At 34.9% G+C, this 26,180-nt stretch overlaps 3 protein-coding genes across 3 annotated transcripts; 2 read left to right on the plus strand and 1 right to left on the minus strand.

Annotated features, from left to right (window-relative positions):
* The first annotated feature begins 4,306 nt into the window (after positions 1–4,306).
* LOC128541736 (glucagon-like peptide 2 receptor) lies at positions 4,307–14,454 on the plus strand. The gene is made up of 13 exons (XM_053512295.1): positions 4,307–4,620; positions 6,406–6,502; positions 8,044–8,148; positions 8,504–8,625; positions 8,709–8,815; positions 9,569–9,725; positions 9,923–10,082; positions 10,728–10,788; positions 10,890–10,956; positions 12,398–12,486; positions 12,575–12,713; positions 12,803–12,844; positions 14,066–14,454. The coding sequence occupies exons 1-13, from the start codon at positions 4,525–4,527 to the stop codon at positions 14,396–14,398; spliced, it is 1,575 nt and encodes a 524-aa protein (XP_053368270.1). The 5' UTR covers positions 4,307–4,524; the 3' UTR covers positions 14,399–14,454.
* A 568-nt stretch (positions 14,455–15,022) lies between these two features.
* rcvrnb (recoverin b) lies at positions 15,023–16,526 on the minus strand. The gene is made up of 3 exons (XM_053512296.1): positions 16,116–16,526; positions 15,860–15,971; positions 15,023–15,751 (listed from the first exon to the last, which is right to left on the minus strand). The coding sequence occupies exons 1-3, from the start codon at positions 16,494–16,496 to the stop codon at positions 15,660–15,662; spliced, it is 585 nt and encodes a 194-aa protein (XP_053368271.1). The 5' UTR covers positions 16,497–16,526; the 3' UTR covers positions 15,023–15,659.
* A 3,579-nt stretch (positions 16,527–20,105) lies between these two features.
* Positions 20,106–22,759, plus strand: pts (6-pyruvoyltetrahydropterin synthase). Its single transcript, XM_053510905.1, has 6 exons — positions 20,106–20,257; positions 20,614–20,693; positions 20,840–20,862; positions 20,955–21,011; positions 21,701–21,771; positions 22,015–22,759. Exons 1-6 carry the CDS (start codon positions 20,163–20,165, stop codon positions 22,136–22,138), a joined length of 450 nt encoding a protein of 149 aa, XP_053366880.1. The 5' UTR covers positions 20,106–20,162; the 3' UTR covers positions 22,139–22,759.
* The last annotated feature ends 3,421 nt before the right edge of the window (positions 22,760–26,180 follow it).

Below are 26,180 nucleotides of genomic sequence, written 5' to 3' on the forward strand. Positions count from 1 at the left end.
CTGCAGGCCGGTCCCCATTGTAGAATCCGATTTTGGGTCCAGGATATAAGAGGGTCATGTTGTAACAGCCACGTGAATACGGAAATCAGCCATGTAGCGTGGTGTCGGTCTCCACCTCGCCCGCAGGGTGTTCAAATGTTAACTTTAACTGACGGGTGAATTCGTTGTAAAAGTGGCCGGTGTCAGAGTCAGCACGAAGAACTGCCGTGGCCCACTCAGCTGCCTGCCCCGACAGCAACGAGACAAGGAGAGCAATGCGCAATCGATCGGTGGAGTATTTGATGGCATTGAACTCAAACACCAGGTCGAGAGCAGTTAGAAAAACACTGCATCTCCCGTCCGTGCCATCCCATTTATCCGGTAAAGCAAGAAAGACATCATAAGTTAAGGATAAGAGGGAGAGGGGGTGGAGCTGCGGCCGCTGCAACGAGCGGCTGGTTAGGCGCGCTAGCAACAGCCTTGCGAAGGGCCACATTCTCCTGCCGAAGCTTGGATGTAAGTAATACAATTTTGTAATCGATGCTAAACTGAACACGTAGCCAATGCAGGAATGATAATATTGGGGTTATGTGATCATATTTTCCGGATATAGTGAGAACCCTGGCTGCTGCATTTTGGCTTAACTGAGGCTTGTTTATTGAGGATGCAGGACAACCACCTAGTAATGCATTACAATAGTCCAGTCTGGAGGTCATGAATGCATAAACTAGCTTGTCTGCATCAGATACGGATAAGATGTTCCTAAGCTTGGCAATATTACTAAGATGGAAAAAGGCTGCTTTGTGATATATAATTATTTTGTAATAATTATATTATATAATATATTGTAATATAATTTTCAAAGGACAAGTTGCTGTCTAATATTACACCCAGGTCTTTTACTGTCGAGCTAGTAGTAACAGTACATCCTTCTAAACGCAGGCTGAATTGTAAAAGCTGCTGTGTACTGTTTTTTGGGCTAATAAGTAATATCTCTGTCTTATCTGAATTTAGTAAAAGAAAGTTATTGGTCATCCAATCTTTTATGTCCTGGACACACTCAGTCTAGACAACTTAGGTAATTGTTTTGTTGAGATGTATAATTGGGTATCATCAGCATAACAATGGAAATTAATCCCATGTCTTCTAATGATGCTACCCAAGGGAAGCATGTATATTGAGAACAGAAGTGGTCCTAAAACTGACCCTTGTGGGACCCCATATTTTACTGGCATTACACCAGACAGTTCTCCATTTAGATCTACAAAATGGTATCGAGCGGACAGGTATGATCTAAACCATTTTAATGCCTGTTCCTGAATACCCATGTGATTTTGTAAGCGATCTAAGAGAATATTATGATCTACAGTATAGTGTCGAATGCAGCACTAAGATCAAGTAAGACTGGTTTTGAGATGCAGCCTTGGTCCGAAGCTAAAAACAAGTCGTTTGCAATCTTAACTAGTGCAGTTTCTGTACTATGATGGGGCCTAAAACCTGATTGAAATTCTTCAAGGATGTTGTTTTCCTGTAAAAATGTGCATATTTAAGCTGATACTACTTTTTCTAATATTTTTCATATAAACGGAAGGTTTGAAATCGGTCTGTAATTTGTTATTTCATTTGCGTCCAAATTAGGTTTTTTATAAAGTGGCTTAATAACTGTGAACTTGAAAGGTTTAGGGAGGTGACCTAGATATATTGAGGAATTAATAATGTTTAGAAGTGACTCTCCAACCGTATGCATCACGTCTTTTAAAAATCTGGTTGAGATTGGGTCTAACAGGATATGTGGTGATGGAGCAAAAAAGCTGGTTAAATAATAATAATAATAACAAAAAAAAAACCTTATGATCTGTTAATAAAAAATGCAGTTTTTAGAGCAGTTGTATAAAAGCAATATCACAATTAAGCATGTGCTGCTGATGCCTTTAATATTTGCACTGTTTTTAAGTGCCTACGACCATGTCAACGATCCAGCGCAATAGCACTCTCTCTCTCATGTGATACTGCTTTATTATACCATGTCATAAAAGGTGGTCTATTTTATTCATTCCCCCTAACGCCAGGAAAATACACTTATCACTGTCGCTATCTAAGATGAGTTATGCCATGTAGCATAGTGCATCATTGTCAAACATCAACATGAGAAAAAATAATGTGAATACTTTTAGGGCAAAACTGGCTGGTGTGATTATTTCAGAAATTCCAAAGATTTTAAGGCGCAACTGTCTCAAGAGTTTACATAGAATGATGAGGCAAACAAAATAAATATCCAGTGAGAGGCAATGCTGCTGTTGGGAACGAGGTCAGAGGAGAATGGACTGACTGGTTTAAAACTGACAGAAAGGACACGGGTCCTTAAATAACCTCTCTTTTTACCCATGTTGAGAAGAATAGTATCTTATAACACACATTCTGAAAGTGGACGGGTAACAACAGAAGAAGAATGGGAATCTAAACTTACAGTAGGAAATGTGTCGCAAAGTTTTTTTTTTGTTGTTGTTGATGTTGTTTTCATTAAAGTACAATAAATGTGCTCAAGCAAATACAAGCCCGAAAGATTTACATGGATTTGTTTGGCAGATACTATTGCTCCTTGCCAGGCTATAAAAAAGTATGCAGTTAAGACAAAAATACAAGTTTAAACCATATCTATTCCAAAGCTGAAATGATAAGTGTGCGTATGTGTGTGTGGTTCTTTGATAAGTCTGTGATAATGATCTTGGTAATGGCTCATTATATTACCTTCATACACCACCATAGGTTCAGCTTTAATGCAAAATAAAATCATAAAGAGTGTGAATGCCCTGCATGGTGAAGGTCAGGCTGGTTAAATGCTGTTATGATGATGCTTGTAATGCTTTCTCAATGTCAAGATCAGGTTAACTCACCCTGAACAGAAAAACACCTTCGAACAAGTTAAAAGGTTTCTAATGACAAATACGTACAGTCACATTAGCTAATCGCTTTTCCATTTTGTCCATTACTGCAGAGCCTCATGTCTACGCAAATTGAGTTTTCTCATTTTCATTTACATAATTAGCAACAAACATGCAAGGTGGTAATGCAGTATCAAGCAAATTACCCAAAATGGTTATATCTTAATCTTTTATTTATGAATGACTTTTGCTCTAGCTGTTCTAATGCTAAAATGGGTGGCCTGCGTTGACACTAATGCAATCATACTAATGTGACCCTGAGTGGAGCGCAGTGTACACTTACAGAGACTTTACATCCACTGACCCAGTATTGTTACCTGCTTTAATCTTATCATAAAGATGGAAACAATGACAATGCACATTAATTTAAATACACTTTTATTTAAATATGCATGTGTGTGTATAATAATGTTTATTATTATATATATCTTTGTCTTTTGGGAACAGCCAAAGAAAAGAATATATATATATATATATTCTTTTCTTTTTTTATATATATATATATATATATATATAAAAATATATATATATATATATTCTTTTTATATATTTATATATATATATATATATATATATAAAAATATATATATATGGTATGAAGACCACCACAAAATAATTAGCTTCTTATGTTTTTTACAAGTGCATATATTGGTGAGGTGAACAGTTTTGTTTTATTTTCTGTGAACTCCTGACACAATTTCTCCTAAATTTACACCATAATAATTGTTATTTTAAGTGTCTATTTAAAGGAAAGGAAACAACAAATTAAAATAACTCATGATCATGTAGTATTTGCAAAGCTTTAATAACTCAAATAAAACAAAATGCAAATAATTTGTAAACAATATGTGTTAATGCTTAGACTAAACGACATAAAAAAATTTTTTATTTATATTGGCATAAATTCATGAATTTTGGCATGCTCTCCACCAGTTTTTCACATTGCATATATATATTTTTTTTGCAGCTGCCTATCTGTACTGTTCCTAAAGAAGCAAACTCTTTATGAACAAGAGTCTGAGAATGTTCAGCAGCTGGATAAGACCTTGTTAAGATTACATTACACACTATCCACTCTGACACTACTTCTTAGATGACGTGAACATCACTCAGGATAAAGTGCAGGCTGTATTCTCTGTGCTGCTATCTATGATTCAGAGGTATGGCACTCATAACATCTGATGGCCATATAAAAATCGAAAACGCCTTCATAAATGTGATTAAGATGAAACATGTGATAAGAGGTTTGCTTTTTTTTTCAGTCTCATTTCCAGAGAATGAGCTCCCGTTGTAGGTTGACCTCTTTGCTTATCGTGAATGGTTGGGGAGGGCCGTTAGGAGAGTAGCCAGCCAGTAAGCAAGACACATTCCCAGTTGGGGACGGGGTGCCGGAAGAGTATGGCTTAAAGGAAGCTCTGAAGCCCTTACTTTTTTTTTCTAGACTATAATTTTATTCATCAAGGCAACTTTTACTCATCTTTTCTGATCAAGTGCATATATCGAACGGGGAGATTTCTCCAGAGGCACAGTGCTGAAGGGGCTCAGGGATGTAGGAAGAATTTGTGGTGCACTGTACGCCTTGGAAGAAGGTGAGCAGTGAGCCATGGATACACGGATCTTCCCAAAGCCAGTTACGGGGCTGATGAACACTTGGGCCATACAACTCCTCGCTTTCTTTCTTCTACTTCCATACACACAGGTAAGTGTCAACACTCTAGAACGCTAATAGCTGTTGCATTTTTTCTTTTAAAGATTACAACATGTTTCCATAAAAAAAAAAATTATTATATATTTTTAAAAAAGCTCATTTTCACTTTTCTTTAAAATACAAAAAATGTTTGCTTTACAGGTTTGATTTGTACAATTCCTTTATTCCTTAGAGAATAAAAAATAAATAACATGAATAAAATAAGTAGAGATTAGTAGGAAGCAAAAAGTGGAGAAAAAAAAATCTGTAATAGTAAACTGATTGTATCCAGACACTACTTTAGACATGACGTTTTGTAGATAAATCGCAGGTCTTCCCTGTGCAGTTGACTTATTTAAAACTTTCCACTGATGCAGTGTGGAAATTTGGGGTAAATATTTGGTAAAGATCTACAGTGTGAGCAAATGGTTGCTAGGTTGTGAGAAGACAGCAAACATTAGATGCAACTACCCAACCCATAGATGCGTATATTTCCGAGGAATACGAGGGGATGAGGGGTGTTTATGATCTAAATAATAAAAGTTGTATTGTTATTAATGTTACTAACCTCTCACATTTCTGACATGGTAGCCTTTATATATATATATATATATATATATATATATATATATATATATATATTTATATATATATGTGTGTGTGTGTGTGTGTATATATATATATAAAAGCCATTATTATTATTATCTTTAAATTGTGTTGCCCGCATGTACAGTATCTGTGCCGTTCGAGTTTTAAAGGTTTTAACTATTTAAATAGTTAAACAACAGGTTTCAGGTTTAGTTCGAAGAACAATTTTTATTCTAAGAAACAGTTCATGTACACTATATAAACAAAATGAGTCTTCAATAGACAGATTCTACATTCCCTCCTCTGTCATTTTATTAACGCGATAAAGAGTCCAAATTCTCCTTTAGGTGTCAATTGAGTTAAGGTCAGGTAACTGTGAGGGCAATAGAAAATTATTTCTTTTATTTTCATACATAGAAATGTTTTCAGTGAATGAGGAGGCCATCTGGAGGTAGCCCACTTTCATTAGGATAAAAATGTTTCATCATAGGATAAAGGTGAATGACTAAATGACTGAATGACTTGACTGTATGGGTCTGCAGTGACTTTTCTTTTAAATGGGGATTAGTGAGGCAAACTATGACTGCAAGATAAACATTTATAACAGTGCCATGTTTTAAGGTCCCTTTTTATCCGCAAATGCATTTAATAAGTTTATTAATATTATATTCATTTTAATTTAATAGTTTTGTAAAATAAATGCATCCATTCTAATCATGTGTATATTATATTATATTATATTATCTTATATTATATTATATTATAAGTTAATATATAACTTTAATAATATATAAATTATATAATTAATATATATTAATAAACATATTTTCTTTTCTTGTGTGCACACACATGTTGATAAGCATAACACAAGTAATTTATTAGTTTATATATACACTTTTTGTATGAAGGGCGTTCAAGTTAACGAGAGACTTGATGAAATTCCTTAGATAAAGAAACGTAAAACCGATTAAAACAAAAATTCAGGTCCAGTATAATGACGAGACTCTTGTAAATCGTACAAATGTTTTAGTGTAACAAGAGAATATAGAGCGAAATAAAGGTAGTTTGTACTCTCATAACTATGTTCTGAGCAATTCTATGTTTGCGCAATCAAAAGTCCTGGTTCAACTTGAACGCTCCTTATATAAACTATCTGATGCATGTGTCGAAGTGGCTGAATCTTATTTTTGTTTTACTCTATTCTTGAAGGTCACTGGCACCATCTTTGAAGATTTGATGTATAAACATGCTGAATATAAAGAAAACTGTACCAGAACCCTGGCAGCCACCTTACTCAATGTAACTGGTGTGTATAATCAATATCACAACAGAGCCAATATATACACTATGTATACCAGACACTTCCTTAGATACTGTATACCCAGCTCACTGGTGTACAGCTCATTTTATTTCAGTGTGTCTTAATCACATTCTCTTCCTTCCTCCGTGCCCACTGTTGTCTGGATTTATTTTGTTTGGTGAATTGTTCTCAACACCAAAGTGACTGGTGTTTAAATACAACAGAGACACTTATGTTGATACACTCACACTTATGCCACACACTTCCAAGACACAAGTGCGGTATATCACTCTCAGAGGTGCTAAGAATGATTAATAATTGGTTTGTTGTCTTGTGGTGGTCTCGGTTCTTTGGTGAACAGGTTTATGAGAATGTCAAGAAGAGTAGCTCTGGTAGTATCAATTGGTGAGAAAAAGTAAACCATGGCGTGACATAGTGATGATGATAATAATAATGATGTAATGCTGTTTTCATTTCAGTCATGTGAAAAAATGTTCTCAAGTCAAGAAAACATAATTGTTAACTGTGTGTATACTGCATATTATTTATATGTAATAATAATAGGAAAAACTGTTCACTTTAAAAGTTTAAATTTTTTACAGCTTGGTGTTTATTTTTTAATCAAATATAGAAGTGAAAAAAAGATATTTGGATGTTATTTTAATTACAAACTTGATTGGAATTAAAAATCCTGAACAAGTAAGGCTGAAAACGTTTGCCCAACTCCATTCAATTCAATTAAGCCTTAATACAGAATCAGATACTGTTTATCTTTATTTATTTTTTACTGTAGGTTTCAATATCACGTTTCTATGATATGCTTCCTCACAACTCCATAGTCTCTTGTTCATTCCTCAGCTCAGGTTATTAATTCTGTGGAGTTTTATAGCGTTGTGTCTTAGTGTGTTCCCTCAGGGTTTTTCCCTGAAAATCTGCTTTCTTGTGGACTTGTGATTCTAAATTGTCTGTGGTTTGCCTTGTGATTTGGTCCATGTGTTCCATGGCAGTATGCATCAATCCATCTGTGGCTTGTTTGGTAACTATTTCATCAATGAAAAAAATAAGATTTATGCATATTCTGCCTGAAATTTCAGTTACTTAATGTTTGGTTCTTGTTTATAGAATTGTTGCTTAAAAGGAATATCAGATTTATAATTATCATGTTATAATCTCAGCATGGTTGTGATTAAATTTGACACTCCTATAGCCTATAGCCTCATGCATACAGCCGAACCACAGTCGTGCTTCAAATCAGATAAAGATAATTACTATACATATTTAGCCACAGTATATTGTAGACCTAGTAGTACAGAGTAGTCTTTTGGAAATTTGCACATCTACTGTATATGTATTGTAAATCATATGTCAATTAAAGAAGTGCATCGATTTTCTGGTAAAATATGATGAGTATGTGTTTGGGAATTGTAGATTCTTTGTCTCAACATCTGAAGATTAGGTTTTGTGTTCTTTATTTGTAAAAAAAAAAAAAAAACTTATTGTAAGTATTTATAGTATTATGTTTTCTGATCCTTTTTTATTTTGTAAAGGAATATACTGCAACGGGACGTTAGATGTTTTTGCCTGTTGGCCACATTCATATCCTGGGAATATATCAGTGCCCTGCCCTCCATATTTACCATGGATTGAGGAAGGTACACTGTCCTCTTTGAACTCCTTCTAACATACTTTTTATAATAATAATAATAATAATAATAATAATAATAATAATAAAAGCAAGATCAAAGAATGTGGATAATTTCTGCCACTGTGTCTTCATGTTTAGTTTCCTTACTCAATACCTGTGGACATTGTGGGATGCTGCTGTTTGTGTGATTGGAATCATAAACATTCTTTTTAAAAACCTCCATACACCAAAGCCAGTGATAAGACAAAGCAATAAATTTAATCCAATGGCAAGAGATACTGTGAACAAGAACCATGTTGCTTCCTCAGCCTGCGATTTATTTTTGATTCATGCCTTACGTGGAATCTTTCTATTTTCTTCAGGTTTTTCAGGAAATGTTTATAAAATATGTACTGCCAATGGAACCTGGAAAACAGAAGAGAATTCCAGCATTATCTGGCAAGATAAGTCTGAATGTAAAGATCCAGGCTTTTTCGAATATAAGGTAAATTTCCTTCAGCCCAGGTTAAGCATTCTTCCTTACATCCAATAACAATATGGTTTTCATCTATGTTTTGTATAACACAGGAAGATGAGTTATTTCAAAATTTGATCTTGAGGATCGTCTCATTAATTGGCTACACGTTGTCCTTATTCAGCTTGATTCTAGCCGTGCTTATCATGGGCCTGTTAAGGTAAGTGGAGTTTGGCAATACACAGTTTTTTATTCTTTATAATTCTTTTATAATTCTAAATGACACATAAACACACCAGTAAAGACATTACGCACTACGTATCTAACATATTAATATGTATTTCAGGTGTGCACCAAGTTTTAGAGTGTAGTTGTTGGGATTTTTACATTCTGTCACATGAGAATTATAGTAGGTCTGATGTTGGGTATGGAACCCTGGAGCAAAGTCTGTTCCATTCATTCCACAGGCTTTAGGTCAATATACTGTGCGTAGCTACTCGAGTGCATCCACTCCATCCTTAGCAACCCTTAACTTTACTGATTGTGCTTTGTGCCCAGAAGCATTATAATACTAAAACATGCATTGTCCCTTTAGTTCTGTAATGGGGAAGTCTTTGATTTTGTGTGCTTTAAACTTTTTCGGTGCCAGTGTGGGGATAACCCTTATATTTTTTATTCCATAAAGTGTATCCTTGATAAGTGTATCCATTTGATCTACTGTACTCTTTTATACAACATAAATTGTCACTTTTAATTTTTTTTAACAAGCATCTTTCACTGGCATGACTTTGCTCTCCTCGCCAACTGATCAAGCATTGTTGTTTTTGTATTGTCATATCATTTATACATATGGAGTCTGCTTCTGGCTCCAGTAATTTGATTGTCTTATTATATTGATTAGTGTCAAAGTTTGCTAATTATATCGATTGTAAACAAACCATGTAATGGATAAATCTCTACTTCTAATTTTCAGGAAGCTTCACTGTACTAGGAACTACATCCACATGAACCTCTTTGTGTCCTTCATGCTTAGAGCTATGGCGGTTATTAGCAAGGAAATCATAATGTACATCACATACTCCACCAAGCCTGATGATGAAGCTGGATGGAACAGCTATCTGGATTCTACGGTAATTTTTCCATCGAAAATTTTTCAATCGAATTGAATTTTTAAATCAAATTGACAACTGTCTAGAAACATATACTGTAGTTCTGTGAATTAACTTATGTCCAGAGAATGTAGTGCACATAGAACAATGGCACATAAATTCTGAAAATTAATGAATTTCATACTATTAATTATATTAATAAAACGTCAACCTTGCAGAAAGGCCTCCTCTGCAAAGCCTCCAAAGTGTCCATGCAGTATTTCGTGACCTGTAATTACTTCTGGCTCCTGGTGGAAGCGATTTTCCTTCATACTCTCCTCTTTACTGCTATGTTGACCAAGCGGAGGCTGCTGAAGAGATACATGCTGGTAGGATGGGGTAGGCCATACTTCAATCCATAAACGATCATATAGCTTTCTTAGAAAATTAGCAGATAGCTGTCATTTAATAGGGCAACAAAGCTAGAGAGGAAAATTGCTAGTGAATGAATGCACCCAATCTCTTAAGTGAAACTGCTCATAAGTAAAAAATATGAACTAAAGTCTTAACTATAAATGTATGAATGTAAAATATGGAGATGAGGATTAACAACTTAAGTGTTAGCTAGTCTGAAAGGAAATCTGATGATACAAACTGCATGAATGTTAACAGCTACTTGAAACAATATAATCTGCCTTAAAAAAATCCAGAGGTATTTAATTACATGGGCGGGTGTTGGGTCTTTCATTTCTGGGCAAATTAATGTTTGTTAGGAATTTAGAATACCATGTAGCTTGAAGCTGTATACTGCTTAAACAAATCTCATCACTACGGATATACTGTAGCGTATGATCAAGAAATGTAATTAGTCGAACACTGATACTGTATTTTTCTGTAGCAAAAGGTAACCGGAAATCTCAAATAAATTACAGATACAGCACCTGAGCACAGTACATGTGATTCTAGTTGGTTACACCATACTTTTCTACATTATTTAAATCATTGCAATCAAATATTAATTTAAGATTCTAATGTTTTATCTAGGGACTCCATTCCTGTTTGTGATACCTTGGACAGTGGCTAAAGCTCTGTATGAAAATAAAGGGTAAGGCATGATAAATGTCATGAAATAATGTATTGAATTAATAGTAAGCTTACAGTATATATGTTTAAATACTGGCTGCTTGTGCTTTATTTTCCCCAAAGTTGCTGGGTCATCACTAACAAATGGATCTGGTGGATTATTAAAGCTCCAATTACACTGTCAGTTTTTGTAAGTATTGTACTTCATATGTGTAATAGGGTCAGCTACAGATCAAGTGGAATTATTTTAACTGTTTCCTCACTTTAACACACCTTCTTAACCTAGCCGTTATTGTGAGTAGTTAGTTGGATTGGGTGTTAAAAAAAAAGTCCCAAACCCTGCTGGATGCCACCCCTTTAGGGCTAAACATGATGCCTCCTGGTATTGATGCCCTATTACTGGTTTTTAAATAGCTACCAGCTACTGTGTAACTTTGACACAGGACATTGTGTGTTTAGTGCAACAATTTTTAGAAGAACGACTATGTAAATGTAATATATTTATATATATACCCACATTTTGAAAGGTATTCATAAATAATGATGCAATCGATTGTATTTAAAAAAATTAAATTCAGGAAAACATGGCAGCCCAAAGCCTTTATAGTCATATGACTAGTCTCTAAATTTTTTAAAGTAAAGAGTATATTTATAAATAAATATAAGGTATGTCATTAAATTCTAAATGCTCTTCTGCTATGTTTTTATCACATGTTGCAGAAGTCACCAGAATGACATTATAGATCTAATAATGTAACACAAAAGATTCACATGAAGTCAAATCACATTTTATTTATTAGGAAAGTGTGCAAGAATGCTTATTGCCCAAGTTCTCAACTGAGAGTCGAATGTCAGTTCCATTACACTTTTCTGTGACAGAGGTTGGGTTTTTATGAGTCCAATTACATAACTAAACCCCAGTGTTGCTGAATCCTTGAATCTGATTAATCGGAAGGTTTTAATGAATTTTCTTCAGTCCTGATAGAATAATGTAATGGCAAATTGCAGGATTTTTTTTTCATTAATTAATTATGGTAAACTGATAAGCTTTTGTTGACATGGTGAGTAGATATTTATTTATCATTCTTTGAAGCAGTCTCCCATGCCAGTGCTAAGTCACATTAAGAGATAAAGCTATTCCTTTAAATTTTTTATCCTGAAAAGTCTTCAAGATAAAAAATATTTTGGTCTTTAAGATAGAACATTAATATACGAGAGAGGCTGGTGAAGTAACAGCTGTTAAAAAGTCATTAATAATATAAAATAAGTGCAGCTATAAACTAATAAAATTTATGTAATTGTTTAATGAATAAAAAGTTATCATTAATAAGTTAATGTATAAAAATATAATATAATATAATAATATAAGAAAAATAAAACACTTCTACTTACGTTGTATTTACATCAACCATACTTCAGTATTTATTTCATGCCTCAATTAATATGAAACCCTATACAACTACTGATTTTTGTTTCTATAACAGCATCAGACATTCATTTGTGTTTTGAAGTAGTGATAAATGGCTCTGATTCAATATCATTAATGGAATCAGTACATTAGCAAAATAAGATGTAGATTAAAGGTCATAATTCTGATGCTAATTTACAATACTCCTTTCGTTTTTTTTCAGGTCATTTTTTGTATATTTATCAGGATCATAAAACTGCTAATGTCAAAATTACAAGCTGATCAATTAAGGTGTACAGACTACAGATACAGGTTGGTATGCATTTGCATAATTTGCAGTCCATCATCTCATCATACTGTATAAACTTATGAGTACTATTTCGGTTTTTATGCTTTGCAGTTTAGCCAGAGCAACCATGGTGTTGATTCCATTGCTTGGGATCCATGAAATTCTTTTTATGATCCTCATAGATGAATCTATTGAGGGACAGCATCTCTACGTGCGAAATTTCATCAATTTAACCCTTAGTTCATTTCAGGTAATAACCATATAGTTGTCTTTGTCAGCATGGCAAAATTCAGTATAAGTACGTGGACTAATAATTGAATTTCTTATTTTTATCATTAGGGATTCTTGGTTGCTATTCTGTACTGTTTTGCGAATGGAGAGGTAAGTCAGTGGAGCTCATCTTTAAAACACATACAGTACAACTTTTAAATATGTTTTTATGTAATGAATTGTTTACATAAAAACATCTGTATTTTTACATAAATTACCATAAATCTGTGTGCATGGAGTTTGCATGTTCTCCCCGTGCTTGGTGGCTTTTCTCCAGATACTCCAGTTTCCACAGTATGCAACATGCAGATTAGGCTAATTGAGGTTCCCAGGTATGCCCCGTGATAAATTAGCACCCCATCCAGGGTGTACTCGTGCCCTAAGTCTCCTGCAATATGTTCCAGGTCCCACACAACACTGTACACAGGATAAAGAGGTATAGACGATGAGTGAGTGAGTAAATGAGTAATTAAGTTGATCTGTATTTCGATACTTCCTGGGGATGTCATTGTTACGGACTGTAATTTTCTGTCACATGAGCGACCCCTATCAGCACATAGGAAAAGTACATGTTTGCTAGGTCTAAAACAGCCCATAACAAATGATCTGTCCTATTGATCAGGCTAGTGGATAATAGTGGCAAATACAGTAGTGGATCTGGCAACCATGTCAAAGTGTGCAAACATTATAGAGATTTAACGATTTGTAGTTTATTAATATGAAATGTAGGACACGGATGTCTACACACAGCAAGTGTTTTGTGAATACAATACTAGTCATCGTCCATAGTTATGGTTGAAGAATCAGCAAGAATATCCTTCAAACAAATACTCAACCTCGATACCGCCTATTGTGTTCAGGGTGGTGGGAGGTCTGGAACCTATCCCAGGGGACTCAGGCACAAGCTGGGGTACATTCTGAACAGGGTGCGAAACCATCACAGGGCACAAGCACTTACATATTCACTCATGGCCTATTAGCCTTTCTAAATTAGCAAGGAGAGAACATGCAAAATCTAGACGCACACAGACCCAAACCCCTGACCCTGGAGATGTGAGGCCATATTGCTATAACAGGACAGGCTGGGACCTAACCAATAAAAAGACACGTCAAAACAAACAATTGTTTGACATGGAGAATGACGAACAAGCAATAAACAGGAAATTCTGACAAAAATGGCCAAAAAAATTTATATATATATATATATATATATATATATATATATAAATGATATCCTTTTATAATGTTAAGGATTATTGCTTCTGTTTCATTTATAATAATAATTAATAATAATCTCTTAGTAAAAACATACATTTTTGTGTCTATCCTCAGGTGCGCGCTGAGCTAAAAAACAGGTGGCAAGTGTTTGTCTCCAACCACATGGAGGATCACAACTGCTTCACGTGCATGCACCCCAAATATTTATGGAAAAAGTCACTGAAGGGAACTGGACGCCCCACAGAACACAGCGACTCATATGAGGAGCAAAGCCATGCCCCTACACAGACCCAGCTCACTCAGGTGACCATCCAATCAAGTGCAGAGTTGTCCTGTGGACAGTGTGTAGGTCTGGAGCTCTCCATAAGGAAGAGTCTGTCCAGCAGTGATGGTGACATGACTTTCGGTGAGACCATGGAGGAGATCGTGGAGAAGAATCTGTTTTAACTTCCTCCCAGTTGTGACTCTTTCATGGACCAGAGCTGGTGAATTATTTCAATAAAAATTGTTGGGTACTAATAAGTTTTTGTATAGCCATACACTCCATCTAATTTGATTAGATTTTTATCAGCAGCAGACATTCCAGCTCATTACCATAAAAAAAGTCTAAAATGCTGTAAATGCCTTTATTATAGCTATTTCAAGAAACCGATACACTTATATTTTAACAAATGTTTCAATCTCAGGCTTCCTGTAAAAGCACTTAAATTACAATGCAATGTTGCATAACTGCTTAAGAGATATGTACATAGTTACATAATTATTTTATATGTACTGTATATATGACAAGTAACTTTAAACATTAGGTTTTAACTTCTGTCTCCCTGATTTAAATAACTTCATATAAATATGATGTATGTATGTAAATATGATGTTACTAGCCTACCTATGAAAATGCTACTTTTTTAATTCTCTTGTTCTGTTTACTGCGTGTAAAAAAGCACTTTATGTTTGGCTTCTTTTGGTGATTCAAAATAAGTAATAAATTAATTGTGTACATTTGTTTCTTAAAAAACAGTACAAGATTATTGCGCATTGATGGACATGAAACAAACATCATTTAAAAGTCAGTAAATGTAGCATATACTGTATATCATGAATAAATGGAATTTTTTATATATTTCCAACATGTGCCACAGTTACAGATTGGGAAAAGAACATTTTCCAAGCGTAAATTATCTCCTATAGATTTACTTTACCAGTATTTCAGTAATGAATCAAATATACATTGGTCATTGCCACATATTGCATAAGATCCTACAGTATACCATGTACATTTCCTTGTCAGTTTAACTTATTGAAGTCATATGGAAACCAATGACGCTGTAAAGTGCACTTCTACAGTAATTCGATCTTAAAAATGTAATGGCAAACAGATGAACCAGAGAATTGATTAACAAACAATATTAAAATATGTCTAGGTGGAAACTGTGAATATATCATGTCTTTAATAAATAGCTGCTTTTAACAAACTTTTAGCTGTATATTGTGAAACAAAGAGTAGTCTACTTTATTTTCATTATTGAGCCACTTAAAATGGTGTAGTGTATAATTGCAATTTCTAGTCTTGTGTCTGTCCTTATTAATGTTGTTATAAATGATTTTGAAAAATATAATAAACATGACATTAACCTATCATGAAAATTGTACAAATTATCAGTTAAAAACAATACTGCAAATACTACTACTTCTTTTGTTTCAATCTGTTTTAAATCTTCTGAGGTTCATCCAACTGGATCAGTCTGAGGATGTTCTTATTGTCCATCACTCCCTTAATGAACTCTCCTTCTGTAATTTTATCTGCAGGGAGAAAAAAATAGGATACTAGATAGATCTTAGAAATACTGTAAAGTTAATATTACAGATTTCTGAATCTATTTTCAGAAAAATTACAAACTGTTATCCTACCTTTTTCTTTTTTCCCAAAAAAGGCCCATATTTTTGCTGTTCTTTTTTCAGGTGTGTTTTCATCCTCTGGGAGGTTTTTCTGGTCCTCTTCAGAGATCATGGTAAAAATTGACTAAAAAAATAACAAAATAAAAGTTTAAACAATAGCTGGTAAACTGATAGCATTAAACCATTCAGCTCCTAGTCCAATATGTCAACACATTATACATTTATAAAATAATTTTGCAACCCTGGCAAAGTAGGCAAATAAAACTACCTTAACAATTTCATTGATCTCATTTTTTGTTATGCTGCCGTTCTTGTCCACATCAAACAAGGCGAAGACCCACTCGAGTTTCTGGATAGTTTTTCCAGAGGAGGTGAGATGCAGTGCCACAATAAACTCTTTAAAATCAAGTGTGCCGTTGCTATCCGAATCGAAACTTCGAAACACGTGCTGGGCGTAGGCTTTTGGGTTTGCATCAGGAAAGAACCTGACGTAGATGCTCTCAAATTGCTCCCTGCTGATATATCCGCTCGGGCACTCTTTAAGAAAAGCCTGATACCAGGCGTAAAGTTGCTCTTCTGTGTATGTAGTGTTGGATTTTAGATCCTCCAGTAGGTCTTTAGAAAGAGCACAACTTTTATTGTTGCCCATCTTGAGAATGGTCTCTTTGTTCTGCAGCTCAGCTTCAATAAATAGCCTGGCATCATCACACCCATTACTTAAAGTCAGGCTGTTATGCTTTGGATTACTAGGGATCATGTTTTGGATCTCGATTTGATCCATTAGAGGGACACCTATGGATATTTCCTATTGCATTAGATGTGTGATATCGACTTAGTGTCACATGTGTCTTAGGCCACAGCAGGACACCACTTGGCCTTATTAATTCAACCTGATTAAATTACAGTGTGTTAAATCTTACCCAACATACATTATTCATGACAGTGTTACATGGTTTTAGACGTAATTGTTTTTATGTAATATGTATTCTAAGACGCAAATCAACTCATAAAATGAATGATGGAGACATTGCACTGAGCTCTTTAACATGTGCTTTAGACTAGTGCCCCATCCAGGATGAAGTTTCACATTCCCCGAGTTCCCAGGAAAAGTCTCAGATTCCACTGCAACCTTGACTAGGCTAAACTGTTTATTGAAGATAAATGACTGAATAAAACTTTCATTTAAATGTCTTTAAACAAATAATTTTGTGTTAAGTTATTCTTTTAACACACCCCAGAGCTGTAAAAACATTGGCCTTGCTATCCTGCTGTGTATGCTGAACTTAATTATAAACCCCTTAGAGATACTTGTGCACACATTTTGACATACAGAACCTTATTTTAACCTACAATAATGTTAAAAAATATTTAAAATATTTTACATACAGAAATGAAAGAAATATGCCAATAATTGCTCATGTGTGAATTTCTTTAAGACTCAGTGTTCGTTTTTGGCAGTTGTGAATAGCTAGCAAAATTGGGCCAATACAAACTCCCAATGACCAACACCTGATATAAATATATAGAACAGGAAAGTTGAAATTGCATTCATGAAAATGTTCAGTAACCTGCATCGTTATTTCTATAAGATTGTGACTAACCTCAGTTAAAATGTGAACCTAAAGAATACAGCTCTACTGTAGGTCAAGCCAGGAGTTCAAGTCAATCTTATCTCAAGGGCAAAAGAAGGGATCCAGGCGCATCTTGTTAGTCATGCAGGTACTGTAAGTGACACGTCTCTTATTACTGCATGTTGACACTAACATGTCAGGCCAGGCAAATCATGTGTTAAGTAAAATGGCTTGCAAACATGTGATTACAAGCATGGAACAAAGTGTTGTGATAAAATGTCTCATGAATAAAGGTGTAAAACCGATTGACATTTACAGAACGACTTCAGTCGGTTATAAGACTCTTAGCCACAGTAAAACATTTGAGTGGTGCAAACATTTTAAAAGAGGCAGTATTTCTGTCAACGATGATCCCAGCCGAGGTGGCTCAGAGCCCAGTGCAGTCATTCACATGTACATCTAGTGTGTGTCATGCTTGATCCTTGAAAATCAATGGATAGTTAGTAACTGCTAACCACAATACTCTTTTTTTACCCACTCACATCCAGTTCTATTAAACCACCTGGTGCACATATCAAACACACAGGTACAGCAATTATAGGACATCACACTCATAGTTATTCATGTGTAACTACGTATCCCAAAACTATTCACGATTCCAAACCCTTAAAATATAATAAATAAATAATATTTGCATGCCTCCGAAGATGGAGTTTTCACATAGAAACTGAAAAAAAAAACCCTAATGGAGACCTTGGTTCTGCATGAAAAATGAAAGGAGCAAGTGTGAAAAAGTAACACAGAAGACTGTGTATGTGTGTGTGTTTGTGACAAAACACAAATACACACAAATGCGTGCACACACACACATACAGTATGTATTTCTGTACAGTATCAGTTAAAAGTATGGACACACCTTCTAATTCAATGTATTTTTATAACAACTACAACACCGCCAACAGTCAGCTATTATTTTTAAATGCAAAGGTCAGGTCTGTGCATGTGCTAAACATAAATACAACTTTCAGATTTCGAAATTTAACACTCACTCTCACTCATCGTCTATACCGCTTAATCCTGTATTCAGGTTCACGGGGGACCTGGAGCCAGGGTACCCTGGACAATGTGCTAATTTATCGCAGGGCACACACACACACACACACACACACACACACACTCATCCACACATTACAGGCAATTTGGAAACACCTAATTAATCTAACCTGCATGTCCGGACTGTTGGAGGAAACTGGAGTACCTGGAGTAGGCAGTTAACATACGTAATAAATTTCAAGCTTTCATACTTTGTGAAATTAAAGAAAAATTCTCAATTCAGATACATTATTTATTGTAAAAATGCTATTATAATATGTGCTGTGCCAATTATGTATGTCTGTGTTATTACGGATATCATGCAGTATATTATGGATTTCAGGATATTACTTCCCCATCATATGCGGGTGCTGAGATGTCATGTGATACGTAGTTACACATATATAACTATGAGTGTGGTGTCCTATAATTACTGTACCTGTGTGTTTGTAACGTGATGAATAAAATAAAAAAAGAATGATATTAAAAAGATGCTTTGTTTAATTACATTAAAACAATGTTTGTCTATATTAATGAATTTGAATAAATAGCCTAGTAGCTATGAAATTTTAAGGGGTTGAATAGAGAACCTACTGTCTTATTTATGTAGCTAAAACACTAAATTAAACTAGATAACATGATAATCAAAGTTTTAATATTTATATTTAACTGTAGATGGAAGGTTTTTCAAGTCACATGAAATAATCTATTTTTACCTTCCATCTATAAAAACCTTCCATCTACAGTTCTCTTAACACTGTGTTCCCAACATTGATGGTCAAATAATTAACAGATGTTGGACATTATTGGCCCCCACACAGTTTATTCCATTGTCCAGCCTCATTGGTGTGTTGTTTATATTGCTAATCAATGTAAGTTTAAAGTTATATGCTGATTATACCTGTACATAGAAAAAGGTTTACACGGCAAACAGCGTGTGTGATCAAGAAGACTCATTTAAGTACTGATTCTGAACAAGCCAAATATGTGTTAAACATCGATGGGGGCTGAGCCCCCCTTAACTGAAAATCCTAGAAACGCCCCTGGTTACATGCTATAATAAACTACAAAAATTAACCTTAAATATATTTAGAATAAATTAGTATCACATCTGTCGTCACACAGCCAACGTACGTGAATTAAAATTAGTCGCAATGTCAGTACTTGCCCATTTAGTTTAATTAAGTTCGTAAAATTATTTTAAAAACCGTCAAAATCCTCGTTTGCCCTCTCAGCTTTAGGTAGAGTGACGTCATGAGAGAGAGCATCGGAGAGCGACCGGGGAAACCTAGGGAAACTGCCACTGAATTTCCCGGAACACCGGCTACGTGTGGACATGGCCTGAGTCGTTCGTTCTTATGAATCTATTGCACTGCATAGCCGTTTGTCATAGATATATCTATGGCCGTTTGTGTGGAAAATGAATTCAGTGCTATCACATGGTTGCAGCTTTCTGGGGCGGTTTGTTCAGCAGCCAATGAAATCGATGAAGTACAGAGCCCGTGCTTCCCGGATGATGACGATCCAGGCGTGTGGTCCAATGAAAACGCAGCTTTTCTGGAAAGCAGGAAATAAATCCGGAGCCCCGCCCACACTCTCCTGCAGGGGTGTTTTATAGCGTATAACTACTTATTCGTGGTTGTTTGTAAAAAATGGAAAACGAAGTAAAGTGTGTGAGAGGCGGAGCGGAGCGTGTCTGTTATATTACCCGAGTACAGGGTTTCAGCGCTAGCCATCGATTGCACAGGTACAGAAATAACGTTTTGTGTATTACATTATCAGGTTTGTAGATAATATAGAGTAAAGAGATAGCGTAGCTGACGTGTGCACTTATATTTCACTGCGATATGCTACATCATCATGGTAAGTTTAACATGATGCAAAGATTATTAATATTTTTTTTTAATGAAAGTTACTGTTTTAAACCGCAATTAATTATTGCAACTAATGTATATATAAAACCTGTTGCTCTAGTCATGTGCATCATGGGAGCTGTAGTTCCTAGACATGACCAGCCGCGTGGAGTCATGGGAAATGTCACATCAGAAAACTTACAATTTCTGTTTGCACTTAACATTTATTTTATATTCCCTTTGCATTTAGCCAGTCACTAAGTGATGAAGAGAACAAGCAAATATTTGGAAAATGCAACAATCCCAATGGCCATGGGCACAACTACAAAGGTTACTCACTGGTGTTAGTCTCATTTATATAGCAGGTTACTCTTGAATCAAAGTTTCTAATTTCAGATTGCATATACCTGATTATTATTATTATTATTATTATTATTATTATATTAATATCATTATTTATTTTTTGTTTGTTTCAGTTGAAGTTACAGTAAAAGGAAAGGTAAGCAATACTACACTTGAAAAATGTGCCTAGAATAAAACTCTGTGGATATGATGCACTGTGGAAGTTAAATGTAATTTCTCTTCATGCAGATTGACCATACCACAGGAATGGTGATGAACCTCACTGATCTTAACCAGTATATACAGGTAGAAGTTTCTCATGGGCTGTCCCCTTTTACATATCCTCATATGCTGTTTTGACTTTGTCATAATCATTTGTTTGGAGGTCAAAAAACAAATAGTATTTCCAGATTAACTTGTTTTTTTTAAATGTTTTGCCTCTTTACTCCAATTAAATAATGAACCTCCTGGGAGAAAATGTTGAAGGCTTTGATCTTGATACAATGCAGGTTTAAAAGAAAATGGGTACTAAATCCATAAAAACGTTATTTTTGTTATAAATAATGAACATTTCTGGTAATGCATGGCAACATAAATACAAGGCTGGTAAAACAATAAGTAACAATTATGAATGTGTTTACTTTGCAGGCAAAAGTGGTCTATGTCCAACTAATTAGCAACCTTAAAAACTTATTTTTAATCATGGTTGTTTTTTAAATGTGATATATAAATAAACTGAACTAAAGTAATACTAAACATTGCGTTCATATTATTCTTATGCAGCTTAATCATTTTAGGGGGAAAAACTGACATGCTTTTTTTTCTAGGCTGCTAATTAGTTGGACATAATTCTCCTTTTTTCCATTAAAAAAAGAAAAGAAAGGTAATTGCTAATAAAATGGATGGAAATGTGAAGGTGCATAAAAAGGCAATGAATAAACAAATTAATAAAACACGACATTTCTAAGGACTCATTGAAAATTAATTGTTTGCAGGAAGTAATTATGAAACCACTTGACCACAAAAACCTGGATCTGGATGTGCCGTACTTTGCTGATACTGTTAGGTAGGAAACATACACTGTACCTTTGTGCTGTTTTGTATATACAGTCGCTTCAGATCAAGAGCCTCAGACTTGCATTCGGATCTTGGTTATGAACTTTAACTGAAGCTCTTGACCTGTGTCTGCATGATTTCACGAATTACTGGCTAAATGCATACTTGGTACAAGGTTCTATAGTTACTTTTAAAGTCGCCAGTTTGTCTATGTGCAGCTTTCCTAACAAACCACCTGTCTCTTGTTGTGCAGCACTACTGAAAACCTGGCGGTGTATATCTGGGACAACATGATCAAGCTTCTTCCACCTAACATGCTCTATGAGATCAAGGTGTATGAGACAGACAAAAATATAGTTGTGTATCGAGGGGAGTAGAGCAGTTCGTTTGCTGATGCCTGCTGAAAGCTGCAGGTCAGTAGGAGGAGGTTGTAAACCTTCACAGTTTCGATTTTATTAGATTATCGCCAGAGGAGCACCTGCTGGGCCTACATGGTGTTGTGTGCTTTAGGATTAGCTTAAGGCACAGAGAATTTGTCTTAGCCCTTGACCATGTGACACTGATCCTATTAGGAATGGAGCTTGTGGTAGGTGTAAATCTTTTTATTCCCCCCCAAATTGATTATAAGTCTTTACTTTGTTGCCACATTTACAATTTTATAAACAGTTTTGGCAAATTGTCCAATTTATTGTCTTAAAACTAGTGTATAGTATAAAGTGCGGTTTACTTGTTCAACTTTTATGTTTATTATAGTTATTATATAAGATATTGTATTATATTAATTCTCATTTCTGTCAATACATTATTTAAAGATTTGTGTACAGAGGTTTTCTTTTAAATGCTCTTCTTCGCTTTACCACTAGGTGGCACAACTGTAGTTTGTTTAGGGCAGCCATTCTCAGTCTCAACAAGGCTGCGGCCCAATTCGAAATGTGAAAATCTACCCAAACCTTTTACAAGACTAAAATAAATAAATATTGCATTGTTTAAATCCCATGGATTTGTTTTATTATGTCTGGTTGCTTTTAAATGTAAATACAAAATATTTTATTTAATGCTAAATTTAAAACCTTTTATTTGTTTTAAATCACATCTCACAGCCCACCTGCAGTACCCTTATGGCCTTATTGCCCTTATTGGCTGCGGTCCACACTTGGGTTTAGGAAATCCAGGAACACAAACAACTGTATGAATAAAACTCATGTTTTTTTACTGAAGTAAAATGGTTTGCTTTTATTTTTGTTAGGATTTTACATTTCTAGAAATGAAAAGTTTATTTATATCATTGGTATGCTTTAACTCACATTCCACACTGTAGACTGAACCAGTTTCCTGTGTGTTACTCCTGATTTATGCCACTGGCTGTGGCTTGCCCTAGAGTTTTGATGAATACATGTTAAGGAGAAGAAATAACAAATTTTGAGTTATATATGAAGATGTAGACAATCATGGGTGCGAAAGTAAATCTAAGGGCTGTCAGAAAAACTTCAAAGGAAATCTGCCTACAAATCAAAAAGGACCAGCTACCAATTTATAAAGCTGTTGAGTTAAATACCATTTTCACATCTTTATATTAACAATAGATTTATAAATGTATACAGTCTAAACAACAGCAGTAACTTTTTTCTTCATCCATTGCAAGTAAGAATGAAGCTGTTCTGCCAGGAGACACCTGTAATGAAGTATTATGTGCAACAATTCTTTCTGTAGCGCTGCACTTTCTGACCTCATACACCAGTTTTTGTTCATTTTGGGAAGTTTTTTTTCAAAGTTTGTTTGAAAGGAGACTGAGACCCACCATTTTTAGCATTCATTTCAGCATTAAGTGTACCTTTTTTTTACCTGGCAATGACGAGGTAGTGCGTCAATTCCCTGCCATCAATGTTCTGGATTAAAAATAGGTCATATAAGTGAAGAATAACGCATAATTTAAGTTCCATGACTTGTTGTACGTATTAGTTCTGATTACTTTTTGTATAAGTACTTATTTAATCATAAATGTTTTGTGGTGATTTCAAACTTAATTACGAAAGTGAAGATGGAGACCTTATTTTGTTTCTGCATTACCTTTTGCATCCAATGTGCATTACCTCCATGATCCACCAGGGGGTAAAATTAGCTTTTGGAAACCCTGTTCTAAACAATACGAGACATGGCATGTTAAGTTTTAAACTAACAAAAAATGTAAAAATAAATAAATAAATAAATAAACAAAAAAAAAAAGGTTAAACTTGTGCACGGGGATCTTTAAACATAATTGTTTGGTTTATTTGATTTATATAATTGTTGTTATTTATTTATGCTATATTGCATTGAGACAATTTTAATGTATTGATTGTGTGTGACTTTCCCTTTTAAGATTGTGAAGCACTTTGGTCAACCAGTAATATATAAATAAACTGAACTAAACTCAACATTGCGTTCATATTATTCCTATGCAGCTTAATCATTTTAGGGGGGAAAACTGACATGTTTAACACTTTTTTAAGCTCAGAAAACACTATTTATTCTTTGTTACTTAATTTGTCTACAATTAACTAGAATTGAAATATAACTATGATGGGTGTTCAAGTCAAACTGTAACTTTTGATTGTGAGATATAATAACACAGTTGTGACAGTAAAAACCACCTTTATTTCTCTCTCTCTATATATATGGATTTTAAGTATCACTATGTTCACTGGAACGGATGCAATGGGTTACGACCCACCTTGGCTGGTATTGTCAGTAATAGATATATGTCCTTCCTTTCAAACGTTTAGTGATCCAAGATAAATTAAGTCTCGCCATTCAGTTGTCACAAAAGAGGTGGCACTCATTAACAAAAATTATACATAATTGTGGGATTAGACTTTGGGATTATAATTATAATTGAGAAGTTTTTATGTCTCGGATTCCTGCTTATTCAACCAGAATGTCTGTTAGATCTCTGTATCCGTACATGCAGATGAATAAGGAATCTAATAAATACAGTATTAGAAGGACAGATTTACTGCAGTTAATCTTTTTTTAACTTACATGTCTGAGTGGTCTACATGCATTTTTCAATTTTATCTTGTAATCTTTTGCCCCCTCATGTCCCCCAAGGGTTTTGCACCTTAAAGGTAGAAACCCCTGCTCTAAGGTGCAGGTACAACAGTAGGTTTAGTTTTATGATTAATTACTTCGTATTGCTTTTGCTTGTTTCTGTGTATATTGGAATGCAATATAAATGTTGAGGTACAACACTTACATACCATGCCAACACTTACATACCATGCCAAAGTTATCATTAATGTTGCAATGGTTAGAAGCAAAAAAATAATAATTCTTCACAAACCTTTAATTAATCAGATTCCATTCTGGCACTGACATACAACCCATAGCAAAGGGATCTTTATATAACACCGCAGTCAGAGTATTAAGTCCTATAATTACACTCAGACTAGAAATGAGTGAAATGTTAGCAAGTGAAGTGTAAAAGCCTATTATTACTGTTATGCTTCAGGTGATTAATATCTTCCAGCTTAAGTCATCAAGACTGCCTGATTTAAATCACTCCACTGACTTTCTGAATTCTGAGTAGTACAAAGTTTCTGCCATAAGTCAACTTGCCTAATACAGAGATGACATGTCCAGGCAGTGATTTCGGAAAAAGGTCAAAGGCCAAAGGGAGTAGCATTTTTGGTCAAACAGAGCATTGTAAAATAAAAGCCCTCAAGCTTACACCCTCACTCATCGCCTTTACCACTTTATCCTGTATATGGGGTCGCGGGGGGCCGGGACCCTGGTATGCCCTGAACAGGGTTCCAATTCATTGCAGGGTGAACAGACATACACTACACGCCGTTTCATACACTACAGATATTTTTGGAAACGGCTGCATACTGTACTTTTGGCCTGTGGAAGGAAACCCACCAAGCACAGAGAGATCATGCAAATTCCATGCACATAGACCTGAGGTGGGAACCAAACCTGGAGGTGCAAGACACAATGCCATCTGCCCTGGAGCTCTAAAAACTCAATTTATTCTTCCTTGAAAATGCACATTTTTTAAATGCACATGCAACCATTAGTCTAACACAGCTTTGTTGTACAGGCATTTTCTTTATCATACAATATTTGTAAAGCAGAAAGATGGTACTGTATTCCACCAGTGCATGTATCCTAGTTATCATTAAATGTGGCTGTCCAGACAAACACTCCATTCACTAAGAGCCAATATTTGCTTCATGAGCTGTACTACCTTGAAGGCCATGCACAATAAAGCTCCTATCAGGTCCTAAATTCTGTTTTGGCAGATGTACCAGCTTTATTTATTGTTATGGCTGTCGGATTTGTGTGGATCGGTGATCACAAATTGAATAGATAATACAAATCCTGTCAGATATGGAAACTACTCAGTGGTACATAATTAAAAAAAAAAAAAAAAAAAGAAAA

This window comes from Clarias gariepinus, chromosome 14 (genome assembly GCF_024256425.1).
Source record: "Clarias gariepinus isolate MV-2021 ecotype Netherlands chromosome 14, CGAR_prim_01v2, whole genome shotgun sequence".
In the NCBI taxonomy this organism is placed as follows: Eukaryota; Metazoa; Chordata; class Actinopteri; order Siluriformes; family Clariidae; genus Clarias; species Clarias gariepinus.